Genomic DNA, 23,236 nt, shown 5'->3' with positions numbered 1-23,236 from the left:
GAAAAAGAGTAGACTAATACCGCTACAAGGCAGCACTCGCACCCGCAAAGTGGAAAGGTGAAATTTTCAAAATAAAGTTTTCTTGAAAAGAATGGATATACACATACTCGTCATTTTGTAGTTTGATGAATATAAAATTTTAAAAATCTTAACATAACTAAGAACAATATTGTACTTCATTGTTTGTGCGTCTAAGGGGCAAGTATGAGGTCACGAAAAAGAAGTTGGTGACAAGTCAGGTACAACAGGATTTTGATAGAATTTCAGACAATCGTTTCTCAAAAGACAAAGACAGCTTCAAAAGTTTGTGGAAGTTGCCAAAAAGATGGCTTTTTATCAAAGTAATGACAGATGGAAAGTATCCTTCGTATTAAGATTTCTGTATGTATAAAAAAGAATATGTAGTATGACTGCCAATGAGGCAACTCTCCACAAGAGACCAAATGACACAGAAATTATGGGTTGTTTTTAATTTCTTTTTCATCTGTTATTGAACGGAAATTTATAAATTATATGCCATTGCGTTTTCAAGAACATTTTGACCTCTTTAAGCGTCCTTTTCAAATTTTGGAAAATATCAACTCTTGTAATGTTTTCGAAACATCCCTCTAAAGTTTCGTTTTATTTGGTACATTGGAACTTTGAAAAATTGATCATTATAACCTATTTTTGGAGCACCTTGAAGACTCATTTGACGTTTCATTAGAATCAAAAGAGCAGCACTTGTTAAGTAACTCTTAAAGATCATTGTTTTGAGAAATAATGTCAAAATGTATTTCTCCATAAGATTTCGATATATACTTTGCCCCTAGGATATATTGAATATCTGAATTGCATTAAGGAACACTTAAAAATGTCCTTCATATGAACACATCTGACATGGTATCCAATTCTGAAGAACATTTATTTTTGCCTTAAACCTTTTTTTATTCGAGCGTCACTGATGAGTCTTTTGTAAACGAAACGCGCGTCTGGCGTATATATTTTTTTTAATCCTGGTATCTATTATGAGTTTATTCACAAGTTGGACTTTATTTGATCAAATAAGGCAATACCCAAAGTTCAACATGACCAAAGTTACCTCACTTGAAAAAAAACCCGTAAGGTTTCATTTGACTTCATCTGGCTTGATAAAAACAAATATAATTTCCTATAGAGCTTCAACGAAAACTGTGGTATAATGTGTCGGTCAATCTGAACGGCATTAAAGTATCATTTGGTGTGAACATAGAAAAAAACATTTGAATATAAAATCTTTTTTTCCTATCTTAGCCCCTTGAAGATGTATCCTTTCAAAAGCACTTTGATATTAGTTTTCTTGAGTTTTGATCAAATTTTTTTTGTTGTTTTTTTTTTAATTTTTCAAACAAATATCAAAAAAATACTTACATCTTTCAGTGTGTCTCCAGGTGCGTGTAAAACAATACCAACAGCACAAATTGGTATTGGTATTAACGGTAAGATTGACAAAAATGTTCCAAACCCTGCTGCTAATAGTGGATATTCGTAAGACCCGTATGATGGGGGTTTATATGATGTCAAGCTGTAAACAAACAACCCCTGGAAAGATAAAATGATAATATGTGACCAATGGTTTAAATATAGAGCATAACCACAGCTACAATATTAACCTGTTCGATAAAATTACAAACACATTTGTTTTTCACTACATATTATACTCAAATGCACTCATGTTTAGCGATTGCCCGATCACTACTAACAAAGTTGTTTGTATTGAAGAAATTGAAATGTATCGATCGATTTCATTGGCCAATAAGATAAAAACAACAATCATAGTATTGATTTAATTTCATCAATGAACTCACGTGACTACAAAAGAATTTACTACAACTACTCACTGATGCAATGAAACAAAACAAAATATCTAAACATTAAAATAGCCGGTATGTCTATAAAATCCTTGAATATCAGAATGATTTATTTCCTGAATGGCTTTTATCACGGCTAATTTAAGGTTTTTGCTGACAAGTTTCTTACATCTTTCTTGTTTTATAACAGTTTTAATTTTTGAAAAACATATTTCGATGGGATTCAGATCTGGTGAGTATACCGGAAGAAACCCATAATCAATACCTTGCATATTAAAGAAAGTATTAAGTATTCTCTCAGATTGATTGTGGTGGATGGCGCAATTATCAACAATTATCAAATCTTACCAAGCAAAGCAAAATCGTTAGTAATGCCCCTGATACATTTCGAATGTTCGGATCGTAATGTACAAATATGGAGACGTAGTCTGATTGTAAATGGGCCATCTATCCATCGGATAAAAATATTATTTTTATATATGAACAAATCCATCAACAAATAGTAAAACCCTTGTCGTACAGTTTGTTGAGCCAAAATAACTGTAACCACCAGGCGGCCTATTTTCGGCAATTTTGTGTAATTTATATATTCAATTCTGAACCTTGGGCAATGTGCATGCTTGTTAATGAGAAAACTATTTATGTCCAAGTCAGGAGCATCTCACCTTTGTAAGTCTTGTATTTACTTTTAATTTTAGTTTCTTGTATACAATTTGGAGTTTAGTATGGCGTTCATTACTAGTATCACTGAACTAGTATATATATTTGCCCAGGGGCCAGTCGAAGGACGCCCCGGTTGCAGGAATTTCTCGCTGGATTAAAGACCTGTTGGTGACCTTCTGCTTTTGTGTGTTCTATGGTCGGGCTGTTGTCTCTTTGACACGTTTCCCATTTCCATTCTCAATTTTATATGGACACAAGAAGATGTAAACAAAACATGTTTTTTATATTAACAGTTAAAAAGAACGCTTAGCATACTACACGTATGCTAAGGTGTGATGAAGTGCGAAATGGTTGCAAAAAGAATAGCAATGACCAGATGTATAGTGTTTCGTCTTTTCGAACCAAATCAATGCACATGTAAAACATTTATACATATAACAAGGTAAAAAAAAAATACATCGCCGTTGATACTAGCTATTATGTTGTGATGTTTAGCCTTTGTCACATATTTACAAAAAAAATAATTAAGTGCCTGATATGTGGTACATATAGAGATGTGGTATAATTGTCAATGATGCGACTCTTCCACAAGAGATCAAATGACACAGAAATTAAAATATATATGTCACCGTACGTCCTTCAATAATGAGCAACCGCATAGTCCAATATAAAAGGCCCCGAAATGACAAATGTAGTTTAAACAAGAACTCTAATGACAAAATTTATGTAAAATCGATATAAACGAAAAACAATTATGCCCACATCAACAGACGACAATCACTAAATACTGGCTCCTGGTTTGGACAGGCTCTTACAATTAGCAATATGTGGCAGAGATAAACATGTTTTGTTAGCTTTTTATTTTGTGTCAAATGTTACATGTTGGTTGTGCTATTGACACTGAAGTTTAAGATGAAATTTAATCCACAAATTCGAAGTGCATGTAGTGTACTAGACCGACATATATAATGGAATAGAATAGACAATTTTGTATTTCCCAAATTACAGGGCCCATAAAGGGCATACAATCAGATACATTTGATTTACGTATAATTGGTAACAACAACATATATACAGCACTAAGTCAGGAATATGACATCCATCCCTTCCGTTGATTGACCATATAGTGGAGCGTATGGTTTAGTTAGTTATTTAAGGCTTTCCTTTCTAATTGAATTTGTACCTTGGACAGTTTTGAATATTTTTGTCGTTTATTAATTATTGACGTAATCTTCTTCCTTTTTAAACATTTAAAAACAGAAATAACATGTCAGTGGCGAATACATTGACGATCAATGTTTTTAAATGGAGACGTATGGACTGGTTGGAACACCCATTTTTTTCTATTGTATGACCCCCCCCAAAAAAAAAAAAACCCAAAAAATTAAATCAAAAAATCAAAAAAAAAAACTCGCACCTTTTGAGGCTGGATCCACCTCTGCATGTGCATGGGATCTAATTGACTTTATATCTCCGTGACGCCGTGAAAAGAGAGAACATTGATCAAACGTAAAACAAAAGACTTGAATAATACTTATACATTTATAAAATTCACACATCATAACTAGAAATGCAGGGGAAACTCCCGATCATATGTGTAAACTTGCTATGTTTATCATGTGAGTTGTTAGCATGTGTGTCTGGGCGGAGCTTCAGCGCTTGAAGGTCAAATCAGGTTTGAAGCGACCAATGACAATGATTGTTTCTTTACGTGTCGATCCAATTAAGTTTTGTTCACTAATCGTGTCGTAGGACCTTTCGCTAAACATGAGTGCATTTGAGTATAGTTTGGCAAAGCAGAAAAATGAGCGACAAAAAGAAGTTAATAACTATTAACATAGATTGAAAAGTCTGGCATCAAATTGAATACTGTCGTTAATTCTTTCTGAGCTTATCTTGCTGATACAGGTAACCTATTCGTAGATAACTTTTTTCCAGAATTCATGTGGAAAATGCGAAAAATGTTTATTTATAAGGAACATTGTAACAATTTATACATCTGATTCCTTTATATTCCTACTATTTTCTGGTTAATTTTTAACCACATCATTTGTTGTATCCAGGTTAATAAAACATTAAATTACAATTAACAATATATGTTTGCAAGAACTTTAGCGTGTTATTATTCCTATATTTTAATCAATAATACAGTTTTCAACAAGTCATTGTCAACAACAACAGAAGAAACTAGTTTTAACGATATAATAAAACTACCGCTTCTGTTAAATCAAACGCAAACTGTAAAAGAGGGAAGAAAGATACCAGAGGGACTTTCAAACTCATAAATCAAAAATAAACTGACAACGCGCCATGGCTAAAAATGAAAAAGACAAACAGACAAACAATAGTACACATGACACGACATAGAAAATAAAAGAATTAGCAACACGAACCCCACCAAAAACTGGGGATGATCTCAGATGTTCCGGACGGGTAAGCAGATGCTGCTCTACATATGGCACCCCTCGTGTTGCTAATGTTATAACAAATCCGGTAAATAGTCTAATTCGGTAAGCATTTTCATGAAAGGGAAGGGGATCGAGTTACGACGTAAAGAACATATCCGATAACATCTGTGAAACGGTTATTCTATAACGGTCAACCAACGCGTGATGGCGTCCGTAAATTTTACGAAGGGATGATTTCAACTTCACCATTTGATACTCTTGGTTTAATAGCTTCCTTGTGAGCAGCAACCCTCTATCAAGACAATCATGATAGGAAATACAATCACGGGAATATCATACCAATTGAGAGATATACCCCTTATGTAGGTGCTGCTGGAATGCAAGTGTATTTATAGTTTTTAAAACACTATAAATTAACTATTTTACAATGCTATCATTTTTGTTTCGGGTAGCCGTTTTTGGAGGTCAACATATATCTTTGACAACATTATAACTACTGATAAAATGAGATTATTTCATCACATATAATCATTGGAAGCAAATTTCGGCCATTTATTGAGAGGACATATAGCATGTCGAGAAGTAATAGGATTAAATAAACTCTGATCTTTCTTTTTTTAGTCCCTTTTAGCCTTGTTTGAAATTTGGCTCATACGAAATGAGCTACAATCCGATCGACAACTATCAAAAGAAGAAGAGCTCAGCTTGTTTCCTACAAACTGTTTTTATTCGAACGCCACTGATGAGTCTTTTATAGACAGAACGTGCGTCTGGCGTAAATACAAATGTTCAATCCTAGTATTTTTGATGAGTTTATTTCTATATTAAAACAGACTGTCTGTTGAAAATCAACTCATTAACCAAACGTAACAAATTATTTGTTAAAAGAACCAAGAAGAATCTTCATGATATCAATTTCAGAGATTTTTCGTTCAAATCATATAAGATAAAATTTTCCTTTTTGATATTTGTATCGTATATAGTTATTCATTTTAATACAAATAATGTTGGACTAATTTATCAAAACTGATGTTTACCTGCAAGCTATACAACTTATCATTCTACCTATATGCAGTTCTATGAGATTGAATTGTACTCACCAACAGAATAGCAGGTGTTATGAAGCAAATACAGATTCTGAAGAACATTGGTATTCCCCTACCAAGCATTAAATGGACATCTTTTGAGAATCTGTCAAATCCTAAATATAACAATTTCATTAAGCATTAATAAAAGTATTTGTAAAGTATATACATAAGTAAGAAAGCAAAAATACGACACTTATAACGAAAAGACATCTGTAAATTTTAAATTGTTTACTCCTTTTTATTTGAGCTTGTTATCTCCCTTGCTCCATACAAGTATCCATTGTCTGTACATTTAGTGATTTATCAGAGCTGAACAGATAACGGACAGGGAATTAGTGTACTTTTTATATTACCCTTCAATACAAAATAAGTATGGAGTCATTCAGACAGACATCCTCTTTTGTTCCTCTCTTATTCATGGACATGTAGCAATAACGTTTACTCATAACTGTTTGTATTTTTTATGTTATGATTAACAAAGTGTTATGTTGTTTTTCTTTATTAGCACTATACATAAAGTATTTTGTATAAAACAGTACATAATGGGTTTCTATACAATCAAAAAGTCTGGAAATATCAGACTACTTTATTGCTATTACCGTATATCCAACCAAAGACTATGCATTCAATGAGTCCAAAAACAGCTGGAGAAAATGCTGCTACGTACCAATCAACCAACTGGAACACGTATATGCCTCCCTGTAAAAGTATTATAGAAGTCTTTAGATTATTATCTATCAAAATACAACGAATAAATGCAATACAAACATGTTCCTTTTCTCCGAATTACAACTACACTGCGAATGGCAATAAATTATGGTTGAAATAAAACCACTCTAGAATGATATGATTGTCATTCGGGCTTTATGTGATATTTAACATTGCCATTAAAGCGGGAGGTTTGGCATGCCACAAAACCAGGTTCCAATTGTCCTGTACCGAGTCAGGAATATGGCCATTGTTATATTAAAGTTTCTATGTGTGTTACATTTTAACGTTGTGTTTCCGTTGTGTCGTTTGTTTTCTCTTATATTTGAGTGTGAATTCACATTACTATAAGACGTGTCACGGTACCTTTCTATCATGAATTCATGTATTTGGTTTTGTTGTTATATTTGTTATTCTCATCGGATTTTGTCTAATGTTTAGTCTGTTTCTGTGCGCGTAACATTTTAATGTTGTGTCGTTGTTCTTCTCTTATATTTAATGCGTTTCTCTCTGTTTTAGTTTGTCTACCCCGATTTTGTCCATCGATTTACGAGTTTTGAACAGCGGTATACTATTGTTGCCTTTATTTACAGTGGATATCCCCATAAATACATGTACATGCAGCAAAAAATCATACGAGTCTAATCACTAAACCACTAAAAAAGCAATGTTTCATGTGTGTACTGTTTACGATTAGTAAATGAAAACGAATTCAAATTAAAAAAAATATGTTTATTAGTAACTTGAAGAATTTGAATTCCGCAAGAAATCAAGCACTTGGAAAATGTGCTATTGCTGACTTTCTTCGTGTATTTGTACATCTTTGACTGCGCGTTCTTGATCCTCAAAAGCACTCTGGATTTGCGAAATTTTTTAGGCTCTTTTAGATTTTCAGTGTTTTTATTTGTGATAGAAGAAAATACAGTACCTGTGTAACCATGATTAAACCTAGAAGGAAGTTTGCAATGCAAAAGGCTACAACAAACAGGATTCTTCTTTTTCTCAGTTTTTTAAATTTGTCAGTACAAGCGACGATAACAGCCTCACAATATGCGAACTGAAATATAATGTCATTATATCAACATTGCTACATCAAAAAGTGTTGGCCACATGATTGCATTACAATGTTTTTATTCGACAACCCTTCAAATGATGTCGTCTATAAGGGAACAAATTATGCAACAAAACAGTTTAAACTGTGCCCTCATATAACGGATTTTTTGTTTGACTGTCTGGGCAAAATTTTCCTTCAGTAGACAGTTAAGTGTTGGTGTCGAAAAAAACAAAAAACAGCTATAGTCCTACAACCAAAAGACCTCTGATAGATTGTCGCTATATGGCCTTATCCAAATCCCATGAAGAAGTGAACTGTCGCACTATATTTAATATCTTACTGTGATAACGCAATGAGAACCTGCAAAAAAAAAATCGCCGTTCTTTTGAACGGTTAGGTTCGTGTGTGGACTTTGGGTAAATACAACATATCCCATCTTTTCGTACTATCTAATGATTTTATGTAGTTGTTTTACGGCGGCACGCGTCCACTATTAGAAATGTTGGCTAGTATACATGCTCGATCCAGTTTTAAGTACGACAATCTGCAAAATTCAGCATTATAAAAACATTGAATGACGGCTAGTTCAGCTCATCTTCTTTTGTTCTGTTTTAGTTCTTGTTTAAAAAGCAGCTACTTAATATAGGCGAAAACAAACTGCTCAATAGTCGATAATTTCATGTCTTTACCTACTGTTTCTATAACGGTTATGATCTATGCACTTTAATTCCAATATATTTCGTTTCAAATACTTGTTGAACGAATATACGCAAGAATGTTTCATTGAAACAATAAAAATATATAAATAAATGTATAATACCCAGCTAGGAAATAAAACATAAGTTGAATATAAATAAAGTTATTTTTAAGAACATCAATATACCTGACTATCTAAACCAACTGTTAACAGCATCACAAAAAATATAAAAGCCCAAACATTTTGTCCAGGTAATTGGGCTAATGCTTCCGGGTATACAATAAAACCCAGTCCAGGACCTGAAAATGTTAAACTCATTTCAAATTCAAAAAATAATGGGGAGCTTCAACATCATGTATTAATCAAAGAATGAAAGCTCTGAGGAAAAATGACGCCACTGCCTCTAATATTGGGATACTTTTTATGCAAGTCTTGATTTTCACATACCGTAATAAGTTTAACATTGCAACATGTCTCGTAAGCATATAATTGATATTCGTGTGTGTCTGTGTGTGTGAAGATGACAACTGACATTTTATTAGTACCAATGAATAGGTCAAGAGTCAAGACTACCTGAATGATCTACAGTATCCAATGACTACTTGCTGGTTTTTTTTGTACAAATAAATAGGTCAAGACTACCTGAATGATCTACAGTCTCCAATGACTACTGGCTTTTTGTACAAATAAATAGGTCAAAACTACTGGAATCATCTACAATATCCAATGACTAATAGCTCTTCTTTTGTACTAATAAATAGGTCAAGACTATTTAAATGATCTACAATACACAATGACTACTGGCTGTTGTTTTGTACATACTTAATAAAGACTACCTGAATGATCTATTTCTGTAGATTTACACAATAGCATAATATGAGGAGATTTATTTCCCCGAGGGTATCACCAGCCCAGTAGTCAGCACTTTTATGTTGACTTGAGTTATATCTTTGATATGTTCATAATTATAAATTAACTGTTAAAAAAACTTTGAATTTTTGAAAACTAAGGCTTTTCTACCTCAGGAATAGATTACCTAAGCTGTATTTGGCAAATCTTTTCGGAACTTTTGACCCTCAATGCTCTTCAACTTCGTACTTTATTCGGCCTTTTATAACATTTTTGACTCGAGCGTCACTGATGAGTCTTTTGTAGACGAAACGCGCGTCTGGCGTAAATATTAAATTTTATTCCTGATATCTATGAAGAGTTTATTTGTTATACTAGTTTTATTTTACCTTGAAGATTAGACAAACTAGATATCATTGAGATGGGAGCCATCTCTGTGGGACCCGCTGTGAATAATGTGCATCAAAAAATTGTATCTTTAGCATAGGACATGGGTTTGTCAACTGAAATCAAAGTTTTTGACCTTGACCTTTGACCTATGAAGTTGTAAATAAATTATGACACACCCTTTGGTGTTGGTTTATAGACATGTCAAGTATAAACTTTGAAATGATAAAGGTTCTCAAGATATAAAGCGGACACGATCTTTACCATAGGACATGGGGTTGTCAACTGAAACCAAAGTTTTTGACCTTGACCTTTGACCTAGGAAGTTGCACATAAATTATGACACACCCTTTGGTGTTGGTTTATATACATGTCAAGTATAAACTTTGAAATGATAACGGTTCTCAAGATATAGAGCGGACACAATCTTTACCATAGGACATGGGGTTTTCAACTGAAACCAAAGTTTTTGACCTTGAACTATGCGCTAGGCAGTCGTTCATAAATTATGACACACCCTCTGGTGTTGGTTCATATACTTGTCAAGTATAAACTTTGAAATCATAACGGTTCTCAAGATATAGAGCGGACACGATCTTCACCACAGGACACAGGGTTGTCAACTGAAACCAAAGTTTTTTTACCTTGACCTTTAACCTAGGAAGTTGTACATACATCATGACACGCCCTCTGGTGGTGGTTAATAAACATGTAAAGTATAAAGTATGAAATCATAATGGTTCTCTAGATATGGAGCACACAAAGTGTTACGGACGGACGGACAGACGGACGGACAGACGGACGGACGGACGGACGGACGGACGGACAGACTGATCACTATAGGGGACCGCCTTTGGCGAGACCCTAATAAGGATACTTCTTTGCTTTATATGAAACTGGAAACCACTTATCTGCCATATTGATATTTTATAACAAAACTCTGCCCTTGACCCATATAATTGATATTTATTCTTTAACCATATATCATAGTAAGATAGTTTTTTGTTTTTTTTTACACTAACCCACCATCTTTCCTGTCAAATTTCTGTCTCCATTTAAGTTTATGCCATTGAAACATCATGGTATTAAACACAATTCCAAGTAATTATGCTGTTATAGTGGGTCACCATATATTCAACTTGGGTGACATTCCAGTTATTGAAATTTTTGTCAGATTAGAACAATGAACTAGACCTTTAGGAATGGATCGTATAATTTAATATGAAGCCATAGTATGCGACCCCTGTCCGGTAACAAAAATAAACAAGCTTGATAGGATACATGTCAAGCGGCAAAATTAAACCAGAGATTACAAGTCAAGAGAGGATGGATACTTCTACAAAATGCTTGCCAAACTGGAACTACAACAAGAACTCCAGACAAGGACGAACAAGGCGTTGAAGCCAAAGTTAGTGTTTATGTAAAAAGTAGTTGAGGGGCTGATTCATACTATTGAACCAGACGAGTTCCTCAAAAAAGCATGTCAGAAGAGAACCATGACTGCCGAGAAATTCAAAGAATACCACGCAACAATTATTGTGAAGAATAACTCTAACTGTGAGTGTATTGACATTCCACCAAGTAAAACACCGTTCAATATTCAGACGCATCCTTTGTAAGACAGTGATTGCGTCGAATCAGCTAGACGACACTGTTGTGCACGCATCAAACGTAGAGAGCTCCAATTCTGTTCTCACGGCCCGCCAATAAATCGGCGGCGCTCTCTCAAACCGTTGTATTAATTCAGTAATTTATTCACATGTCATACAGATACAGTCTTTTACAGACTCTGCTGCTGTAACTTTGTAAATAAAGATTAAGTCGGGCCCAGTCTGCGTCGTTAACCACTAGCCCGATGCCCCAGACTAGTATTAAATTTCAGCTCCGACTAGTAAATTTTAATTATCGCTAGCCCCACAGATTGACAAGTAATGCAGAAAAGATCGTCAAGTAAATGTGTGCGAACGTTACGAAGTCGAAACTATCGAAATCGATAATTATACATTTATCCTCAGAAAGTGAAATACAGCGTAAACCAGCGCAATATTTCCGGTAATTCGATCTGTCGTTTAACCAGTAGAAAGTGGACTAATACGGACACATTATATTTTCTTATAATAAGGCAGTTGTTTGTAAAACGAAAAGACTATCATGTCCCCCCCCCCCATTTATTATATATCTGTTGTGTTCTAACAATGTTTTAGTTTTACTTCACATAATCAATAAAGTTATAATAATAGATTTATGAGTGTCTTAACAACATCGTGTTGGTACACTGCGATCTTTTTTGGTAATAAGAAGGACCGGAGATCGTGTGTCATCAGACGATTCATACGCACCGCGTTGGTAAAATCGTATTACTAATTTCCAATTATTCAAAACTTCGTAAATCTGGACAAAGACCAGTATCTATCCAATGGATGTCAAGATGATTCCGATTAATACTTTTTTAATGGTTGTTAAGTTGAAATGGTAAGAAAGGCTGACATGAAATGGTAAGAAAGGCTGACATTATTTAGGAGAACTATTTTGTCTAGCGATTGCTGATCATTGGTGTATGAAAAGTCCAGAACCATGTCAAAACGAATCTATTTGTTTATTACGTAGATAAAAGCGAAAGCTTAAATAAATAGGAAAAGTATAACAAAGGGAAAGCTCAAAATACCATTTAATAGCAATAAACAAATGAGCAAGTCAAAATTTTTATTCTGTAAATAAAGTATGTAAACTGGTTCCCGGTTGAATACTACACAACAACGATAATACAAGCAGATTCCAGTTTGTATGTAAAATAGTAAATACAAAACCTAGCGCGGTAGGCGGAGAAATTTAAAAGAAAGAAAATACGAAACCAACCGCGGTAGGCAGAGAAATATAATGGAAGTTCAGGTCAATAGTATCGGAAACATGCCGCTGAAAGCGTCATTTTCCAAAAACTGGTTTAAAATTTCGAGTAGAAAATTTTTGATGATATTCATAACTCTATGAAATAAAATTTGGTAACTAATTTTTCAGCTAAATATGTTATTTTATGGTTTCCAAATTTAAGATCGGGTACACAGGGTAAAGCTTTCGTCAAGAGGACGCTGTGTAGTTCTAATTCCATGTCCACGTTTGACTTCACTTGTAGTCCTTTTTTGTTTTATCATCTCTTCTGTGTTTGTGATACGTTTTAGATTCTTTAATATATTGCTTCTAGAATCATTAAAGATGCTTATGGTGTGGAAAACATTGGTACCGTTAATGCGTTTGCACAATAATTCGATTTTTTGTAATAAATTGAATGGAAAACGCAGGCTTAGGTGTCCATAATTAAAAACAATTATATTGAAACTTCCCAACCAATTTTGATAAACTTTAAGCCGTAATAACAATTTTATTCACATTCATTTAAAGGTATATTACCACTGGGTCGATGCCTCTGCTGATGGACTATTAGTCCCCGAGGGTATCACCAGCCCAGTAGCCAGTACTTCGGTACTGGCATGAAAATACGGATTTTTTGTGTTATTAAAATTTGCTGTTACAAAATGATAGAAATTATTATAAAATAAGGAATGTATCTCCCTCGTGCAAAGCTCTGATTCCTTTCACGGATTTGGCTATACTTTTTGGACCATTTGGATTATAGCTCTTCCTCTTTTATATAAGCTTTGGATTTCAAATATTTTGGCCACGAGCATCACTGAAGAGACATGTATTGTCGAAATGCGCATCTGGTGCAAGAAAATTGGTACCGTTAATATTATTATCTATGGTACCTTCAGTTAACCCCTAACCGTGTTGTCTTGGCTGAGACAAAGTTATGTAAATTGTTAATTCAAACACAAAATACTAGAATATAATAAAACATATTGCATAACTTCTGGTTGTGTTTGGATTTTCTTTCCAATTTTTAATATTTACCTGACTTGACTAGTTTATCTATAGGAAGTGAGAAGGATGTTGACATGAATCCAAGAACCGTGAAGATAATAAATCCTGAATATAAACTGGTTCCCTCGCCAGCTAATGATAGCAGTACTGAATCACTGAAAAAAGATGTAGAAACATAAACAGTACATGTTTTTTTAATTTAAAGTATTTAAGATTAGTGCTGTTTCTAACTGAACTTACACTATAAGGTCAAACTAAACAATGAATATTGTTTAAAGACATACTATATCTAATTTGAAACTTTTACAGAGTATATAATTCAACATAAACCTAGTTATCGCGTTTCCTCAAAATTTTCAATTTGATCAATACCTGTAAAAACATAGTTAAAAATATTTAGATAGTATGCATTTTGAAAAAAAAATACTATATCATCATAAGACAATATTGGTTTAACATAAAATGGATAGAAATTGCCTTTCTCTTCAATAAAGGCAACAGTAGTATACCTCTGTTTAAAACTCGTAAATCTATGGACAAAAACCAAAATTGGGGTAACAAACCAAAACTGAGGGAAACGCATTAAATATAAGAGGAGAACAACGACACAACATTAAAATGTAACACACACAGAAACGGATTAAGCATTAGACAAAATCCGATGAGAAAAGTTTCTATAGTAAATGAAAATGATTCAGAGCTCATTTCATTCCATTTTAGTCCGAGTTGTCTGGTTGCAGATTGTTTTGTGTGAACACGGTATAAAATGTAAAATATATATCCTTATCAATTATGATCGTTCTAACTTTTTTCTGAGTGAACACTACGTTTGAAAGCCAAAGATTTTAAAATATTTGATTGAGAAGTTCTATGTATGACCAAAAAGGGACGTTAAAACAATATCTCCATGAAGAGAGAAAAATGAAGGATTGAAGCTTCGTCTTTTCGGAATTTCTTAAAACAATTTCTGTGACAAAGATGGACAAAAAAGCGCTTGGGATATTTTTATCAAAGGGAGTTACAAGCTAAGTTCCTTTTATATATCCCCAAAAAAGGGGACCGTGAGAATTACAAAAAAACATTATTTTCCACGATTGGAAACCTTCATAAAATATAATTTGTTAAGATTGATTACGATTTGCCATGATTTGTTACAAAGGAAAAAATATAATTTCAATTAAGTAGAGCTTTAACAGAATATATTTACATTTTTTCCAACAATTTAACAGTGTAAAATGAATAATTTTTATGAAGGGTACACAACTCATTACTTCTAATAACTCTGATTTGATGTTGTACTTTCTTCAAGCAAGAAATTTAAAGAAATAGATGAGGAATGTGTCCGTAGGATGAAGCCGCCACTTGCTTTTAACGTTAAAAGGGGATATCACTAAAGACTGTTAAAGTGATGTCACCAAAATTCATACTTAATATTTGTTATGTTGTGGTAATAAGTATTGTGTATTAGTATCAGACATTAGGTTGAAGCAAACTCAAGTTAGAGAACGGAAACTACGGTGTAGTCAAAAGCATAAGAGTTAAGCATCCTTCAAAAAGGTCAACCTGTATAATAATAACTTCGTCTGTAAATTATTAATTAACACTTCTGTGTTGACATGAATTATTATCGATAAGGTCATTATTATAAATTAACTGCTTCCATAACTGAAAATGTTTGAAATATTAAGACTTTTCTACCTCAGGAATAGATAACCTTAGCTGTATAAGGCAAAAAGTTATAGAATTTTTGGTCTTCGATGCTTTTCAACTTTTATTATATTCGATCGTGACTAATGAGTCTTTTGTAGACAAACGCGTGTCTAGCGCAAAAACAAAATTCCAAATACTGGTATCTATGATGAGTTTATTTACAAAATACAGAAAGATTATTTCATATCAAGGAGCCTCACAAAAATGTGTTTTGTTTATAAGTTTAATTCAAAAAGCCGTATCTTATTCAAAACAAACTAGTAAACGAATGTCAGTCTTTAATCTCTGAACAACAACTACAACAGACATGGGGTATCTAATACATAATTTTCGATGAAAATGTTTTAGATTTGCAAAAAGAGTTATAAATCACAATGAATTATCTACATATATATATAGACAGAATTGTTTTTTTTTTCCTCGGAGTTCAGTATTTTTGTGATTTTACTTTTTCATACTGTATTTTTTTCAGTAATTTCGAAACTATCTGTTTATGTTGTATGCTGCAATAGTTAATTTATACAAGTACGTGCAATGTAAATGGATACAACCAAAACCACGTAAATATCAGAAAATAAATACATGCACTATCATTCTTCAGAAAGTTTTGAACCTAAATTATCGGAAGCATTACATACACTTCCATTCTCCAGAAAAGTTTGGAGCCTTAGTTATTTCTTTTAGGGCATGTAGTCATTAGAATATGACATTGATATTACAAACCACTGACAGTGCTATTATTTTATCCAATTACGCTGATTGGTTCACTAAATCTGATAAATTTGTACACAAAACATGACGTCCATTATCTTATTTGTTTAGGGGCCAGCTGAAGGACGCCTCCTGGTGCGGGAGTTTCTCGCTGCATTGAAGACCTATTGGTGACTTTCTGCTGTTGTCTGTTCTATGGTAGGGTTGTTGTCTCTTTGACACATTCCCCATTTCAGTTCTTAATTTAATGTATTACATAAATCAATGGGTTCATAAAAACAAATTCAACAATAGGCATCGGAGCAGATATTATTTGAAAAAGTGTTACCGTGCACAGTTGCCGGGAAATGACTTTTTTGGAAGGGGAGTCAAAATAGTTTAGAAATTTGGAACATTCTTGCAATTTCCAACAATACAAACTATTGGATTAAAGGTAATTTAAATGTCAAAACGGCTTTTTGAAATTTCACAACTTTTAAATAGTTATGCCCTTTACACTGGAATACTGAGTACCTTGACTACACAGTCAAACACTGTTTTTATATAAATACCTATATTTCTATATTCTCTTGTGTACACTTGGTTCGACCAAAGGTCTTGTGTCCAGTTTTGTTTTTAAAAATACTGACCTGTTTTTAAACTTTGTATTATCTTTGCTATTATAGAATTGATTTTGTTACCTGGAATACTCAGTACGTACTTTTTTATAAATACCTTTATTTCTATGTTATGTTGCACTAGGTTCGTCCAAAGGTGTTGAGTCCAAAAATACTTACCTTATTTCAAACTTTGTTTTATCTTTGCTATTATAGAATTTAATTTTGTTACCTGTAATAATCAGTACCATGACTACACAGTACATACTTAGTAATCATCTTTACCATGCCTGTATACCGGACTGTTTAACCAAAGAAAAACGTATATTCTATTAATAAACTGGTTTTTTTTAAACATGATTTGTTGGCTTTAAATATATTTTTAGGACAGAGAAATAATAAATCGTCTTTTGCTGATACATCTCCAATACTAATGGTTAAGAATTTACATTTTATAGTAGTAGAAGTAAATATGTGTATGTTATCACCATAAATGTAATATTTGTGTAGTTAATTAAAGCACAAATATGTTAAAGAAGATGGATAAAATTGGGGAGACAAAAATACCGATTTGCAAATGAGTTGGTTAAATGATACAATGTGTATATGTGTTATGTTTTATTTGTGTATGCTTATAAATCAAAAGAAAATTTACTGTTTCTCATTAAATCACAAATTTAAGAAGCATTGTGAAAACTAAATTTCGTTTTTACACAATTCAATGAAGGTTAAAAGTTTATCCTTTTTCTTTTGATTTGATTTAAGTTTTGTTTTCAATTTTGAAGTGAACATATTTGTGCTATTTTTATACATCCAACTAAAGACATCTATAAAATGAGATGATACTTACCGAAGACAGTTATTGTTAAACTTATTAAAACTTGCCATAGTGAATAATGGTCCCCATCCAGGTCCAAGAGAATAAAACACTTGAATTGCAGCTTCTAGCCAAACCTAAAGATAAAACAAATAGTATACAAATACCAATGAAATTGGTATAAAACCTAGGCACATAATGTATAATTAAATTCGTAAAGGAAGCACTCAATTTGCATGTGATGATGCGACAAATACATGAAATAGTATACAAATACCAATGAACTTGATCTAAAATCTACGCACGATGTGTAAATGAATTCTTAAAGGAAGTACTCAATTTGCAAGCGATGATATTAGGAGAACATACATACATGTAACCATTTAGATTGTGTGTTCTGAGAAACAGGTTGGAATTAACTGGATAATTTGTAACAAAGATTTAATGGAGAGATCAGAACAACTTATTTATTGCATGTAATTCTTAACTACTGAATACATGTGCAAGTTTTGTTCTTTTATCGTTAAGTCCTGTAAGTAGTCAGTATGCACAAAACTATTGTGTACCAGTACAGAATATATTCTTAAATATCATTTGTTCTGCACTGTCAATTTCATATAATCAAAATACTAAGAAGTGAACTAATATCAGTGTACCAGTAAAATTGAGGTTCTAAAATTTTTTTAGGGTACTATTACAGTGATATGCATTTTAAGGTATATGTTATGTACTTTAAAGTAGAACGAACATGGAACATATTCATACATAAGCAGCTGTGAGGTTGATTTGTTACAAAACGATCTACCTGAAGTTCCAATAATTTGCTGAAATCTGGGGAAAGATAAACTTTAATTCCGTCTATTGAGCCATCAAGTGTTAGTCCTCGGACCAGTATAACAGTAAGTAAAATATATGGTATTGTAGCTGTCACATACACTACCTAAAAGTATAACAAATAAAAAGTCAAAATACAAAAACACTGACTGACTCCAAAAATAAAACTAGAGTCTCTTAAGAGCCTGTGTCGCTCACCTTGGTCTATGTGCATATTTATTCTTTAGTTTTCTATGTTGTGTCATGTGTACTATTGTTTGTCTGTTTCGTCTTTTTCATTTTTAGCCATGGCGTTGTCAGTTAATTTTTCGATTTATGAGTTTGACTGTCCCTTTGGTATCTTTCGTCCCTCTTTTTTAAACAAAAATGGATTCATGACAGAATTGTGTACTTTTGGTGATGGTGATGTGTTTGTAGATCTTACTCTACTGAACATTCTTGCTACTTACAATTTTCTCTATCTGTAATGAACTTGGCCCTTTAGTTACAGAGGAAAATATTTTGTAAATACCAAAATTTACCAAATCAATGAAAATTGTTAAAAATTTACTATAAAGGGCAATAACTTCTTAAGGAGTCTACTGACCATTTTGGTCATGCTGACTTATTTGTAAATTTTACTTTGCTGAACATGATTGCTGTTTACAGTTTATCTCTATCTATAATAGTATTCAAGATAATAACCAGAAATGTCCTTAAAAATTACCAATTGGGAAGGGGGCAGCAACCCAACAACCAGTTGTCCAATTCATCTGAAAACTTCAGGGCTGATAGATGTTGACTTGATTAACAATTTTTTCTTGTCAGACTTGCTCTAAATGCTTTGGTTTCAGAGTTATAATTTAAAATATACATTTTACCCCTATGTTCTATTTTTAGCCATGGCGGCCAACTTGGTTGGTTTGGCGGGTCACCGGACACATTTTTTAAACTAGATACCCCAATAATGATTGTGGCCAAGTATTGTTAAATTTGGCCCAGTAGTGTCACAGGAGAACATTTTTGTAAAAGTTAACGACGACGGCCAGGTGAGCTAAAAAGGTAAGTTTCTAATATAATGGCAAAATCAAAAGCTTAAACACATCAAACGAATTGATAACAACGGTCATATTCCTGATTTGGTACAGGCATTTTCTTATGTAGAAAATGGTGGATTGAACCTACAGCTAGCTAAACCTCTCTCTTGTATGACAGTCACATCAAATTCCATCATATTGACAACGATGTGTGAACAAAACAACTAGACACAATAGGTTAAACAGTAAAAAAAATAGGGGTACAGCAGTCAACATTGTGTCATCATATTAATAATTGATTCTTTTTCTTGTAAGTCTTGTGTTCCTCTTAAAGGAATCGAATCACATCTCCCCCTCTTCGTGCTCTTAAAACAAACACAAAACTTCTGTTAATCTGGTTTGATTTGTTTTACATATTTCTAAAAGTGGAATGGTTATATAAGAGACAATTATCCATCAGAGTCTAAATGACGTGGACATTAACAAATATAGGTTCTTGCATGGTCTTTGATCTAGAAAAATGAATACTGCATAGTCAGCAATAAAAGGCTTGACAAGACAGAACGTGAAACATTTTAAGATAGATCATCGGTTTTTATTTCCTCAGATAGAATTTTCATAATCTTTACCAAAATGAAGATTTTACTAAGCTTTTTTCTAAAATATGTTGAAAAGTATGGGTCACCGTGTTATTTTTCAAGCTACGAGTCAATCAAAATTGCACTAATTTGCTTAGATTGTTCATGAAAAAAACACATTTATGTGTATAAAAAGAAATCTATGAGATCGAATTTTGAAATAAAATATGAGAAGATAATTTTAAGATATGTTTTAAAAATAAAAATACAAAAATGGTGTCACCGAATTTGGGTTTTTTGTTGCTACAAAAAAAAAGTGTTCCTATCACCCCAGTATAAAGTTTTTACTAATAGAGTTACCCTTAAATAGCTAAGTTGAAAATTGATTCTAAAAAACACAAATATTTGGAATTTGTTTAAACATTTGGATAGTGCAATGAATTACTAAGTTTTCTTTAAGAAAAATGAAAGTCTAACCAAAAGATTGCAAATCTGTTTATCAAAATTTGCAGATTTGTACAAAGAACTTGACCGATTGTGTACTGCGTTTGTACAATCCAAGATGGCGATATATCATAAATCTACCTTAAACAAGACAACCAATGACCTGTTTTTAAAGGCAAAACAACTACAAATGAAACAGACAACATTCAACGATAATCACTGAATGAATGATTACAAGCTCCCGACTTGCACATATAAAAAGCGGGATCAAATCCGATTTCAAAAACTCATCCATCCCATTCCCTGGGACAGTGGTGAAACATTACAACAACAGTAACAAGAGGATGTCAGAGTGACAGTGAACCGGTCTTTTCTGCAGAGGTCGAACCCTGAACAGTTGATCAAGTATTAAAAGAGCTCTGAATTTGGATAGTGATTGAATATTTGACACTAATTTGACACCTTCACCTTGGTCTATGTGCATATTAAACAAATGACACATTTTTTAAACTAGATACCCCTATGATGATTGTGGCCAAGTATGGTTAAATTTGGCCCATTAGTTTCAGAGGAGAAGATTTTTGTAAACGTTAACGACGACGGACGACGACGACGACGCACGACAGATGCCAAGTGATGAGAAAAGCTCACTTGGCCCTTTGGGCCAGGTGAGCTAATAAAAATAAATGTTGCTACTGAAAGGTTTACAACAGCTAAAACTGTGAAAAGTAGAACTTGACTTTCATTAAGTCACATGTGGCAGCCGCACACCGGCTCGCCCTCAATACATCCCAAATCAATGCCCGATTCGATTTCCTTTCGAAAATCCGGTTAAAAATCAGTTTGGCATGAAACATCAGACGGGCACAAAGCACAAAAACAATGCAAAGGTCTTCCATTAAAATGTTGTATCGCTTATACATTGATTCTCTTTTTTCTTCATCCTGTATTACTATCATTAAAAAAAATATTTCGTGCCAGATGAGGAGGTGGAATAATTGTAAACTTTGTTTTCCCATCAATGGATAGTAATGGTTAAACATGTTTATATGTACTATGTTGTTTATGAAAACTTAAAATACTTTACAAACCAACAGTTTGTATACAATTATCATGATTATAACAATCCGAATAATTCAGATTTCTTTTAATCACTTCTTTAAAAATAATATGCACTCACTTTTCCAAGAGATTTTACACCTTTAATGATGCATAACCCAACAACCACCCATGCTCCTAGTAAACACAGCATCAGCTTCCAATTAATAGTACCAATTTCTTCTATTCCTGAAGACATACCCAGCACGCTTTCTCTGTAAAAAAATAGTTGTTCAAAGTTCTATTCATTAAATGATTGTTCTAAAGTAAATGCAATGTCAAAATTGTCATGCATGTTTAATAATTTTCTTATGTTTCTTGATACATTTCCCTTTTTAAGATCTTTGGTTTTACCTGTCCAGAGATCGAACCTACGACCTGAGACATTCGAGGTGAGCACGCTATCATTAGAAAAAAAAGCTTCTGAAAATAAAGGAGTGTGTATACAGGACCACAAACCAATTAAATACTACAATTACAAGAATATAACCTAAATGCATTAAAAAGAGGGCACAAGAAGGGAGGGGGGAGAAGGAGAAGGAGAAGGACCATGTCGACGACGAAGACGATCATGATGATAAACGTCTAAAGGCAGATACTACATGTACTTGAGGACGATAGTATGTTAATGTGATATGAATTTCGACCCTGCTTTTTAATAAAACAACAGCTAAACCTAGCTTTAAAGGTACTGGTTAACTTGCTTATATACAGACTATAATAGAGTGCCAGCGAACTTTGCACTGCAGCAAATGACAAAGTTCGACCAGGCCGTGGATCGCACCCACGATATCTCGCATTCGAAGCAATTACAAGTCCTGCATTTCATGAAGCTTAGGTTCACATGTTCACAAATGTTTGTAAAACAGATAGTAACAAGCAGAATGATTCCTGTATTAACTGAGATTGTGTTACTGATCTTTGGCGCCGCGTACCCAAAATTGTACTTGATCTGAGTTTTGTGGTAATAAGTATTGTGTATAAGTTTCATAACATTTGGTTGAGGCAAACTTAAGTAAGAGAACGGAAACCAATTTAAGGTCGTACGTACGGACGGACGTACAATGTACGTCCGGGCAGACGGACAAGGGTAAAACTTAATGCCCCCTTCGGTCCGGCGGGGGCAAAAAACGTAATAGGTAGTAGGTTTTTCATTGGTGTGTTAAATTTTTTCCGAATAGCAATACAATTTTTTTTAGATTTTAATCCGTGAACTTTAGTGTATATATTCATAGTTTTACTAGAAACTTTTTTATGTGTGCGATATGAACTTTTTTATAACTCCTCATCCGTAATTTATTCCAATGAGAAGGTGTTCCATGACTAGAAGATAATATGTATAGAAAAAAAGGAAGAAACATCTCACTTGATCAATACTTACTGCCAAAATTCTTCTTGAGCCGTTATCCAATTCGGAGTGCTGTTAGTTGAATTAATACCCTGCAGGACTTGGCTTGTCAGATTCAAAGTACTGCGGTCGTCTGTACAATACTCGCTGTTCCATTCATTATTACAGGATGTCCATGGAAGAGGCACGACAAACGAACTAGCTATGTAATACAGTGACCATGCCATAATAACATTGTAATAAATACAAAAAATAGTCATTGATATGAGCATACCTACTCCAACTCCTGAAAAATAAAATAAAATGCTTCATAAATTATCATGACATTTACATAAATGAAAATGTATTCGACACATTCCGGCATATAATGGCATTAAAGAACGAATTACACAGGAACAAAACTTCAATTCATGTACATTTGATTTTCAAGGCTTCACCTTATAAAAATGAAAGGAGATCTGAATATAAAATCATCAATAATTAAACAACAATCTGGAGCTTATGGAATCGTCCTGAACATGTATG

General features: G+C 33.3%; 1 protein-coding gene across 5 annotated transcripts in view; it reads right to left on the bottom strand.

Annotated features, from left to right (window-relative positions):
• The window catches only part of LOC143062949 (sodium-dependent proline transporter-like), a 55,132-nt gene that overhangs the window by 1,018 nt on the left and 30,878 nt on the right, over positions 1-23,236 (bottom strand). For all 5 annotated transcript variants that reach the window (XM_076234806.1, XM_076234804.1, XM_076234805.1 and 2 more), the window contains 10 exons: positions 22,745-22,997; positions 21,446-21,578; positions 18,199-18,333; positions 17,427-17,530; positions 13,590-13,714; positions 8,634-8,746; positions 7,625-7,753; positions 6,588-6,687; positions 6,001-6,101; positions 1,390-1,560 (listed from right to left, as the gene is read on the bottom strand). In XM_076234806.1, coding sequence (XP_076090921.1) covers positions 1,390-1,560; positions 6,001-6,101; positions 6,588-6,687; positions 7,625-7,753; positions 8,634-8,746; positions 13,590-13,714; positions 17,427-17,530; positions 18,199-18,333; positions 21,446-21,578; positions 22,745-22,997 — 1,364 coding nt within the window. The remainder of the gene's footprint in view (positions 1-1,389; positions 1,561-6,000; positions 6,102-6,587; positions 6,688-7,624; positions 7,754-8,633; positions 8,747-13,589; positions 13,715-17,426; positions 17,531-18,198; positions 18,334-21,445; positions 21,579-22,744; positions 22,998-23,236) is intronic.

The sequence above is a fragment of the Mytilus galloprovincialis genome, chromosome 2 (assembly GCF_965363235.1).
Source record: "Mytilus galloprovincialis chromosome 2, xbMytGall1.hap1.1, whole genome shotgun sequence".
Taxonomy (NCBI): domain Eukaryota; kingdom Metazoa; phylum Mollusca; class Bivalvia; order Mytilida; family Mytilidae; genus Mytilus; species Mytilus galloprovincialis.
This window is presented reverse-complemented; position numbering and strand designations above follow the sequence as displayed.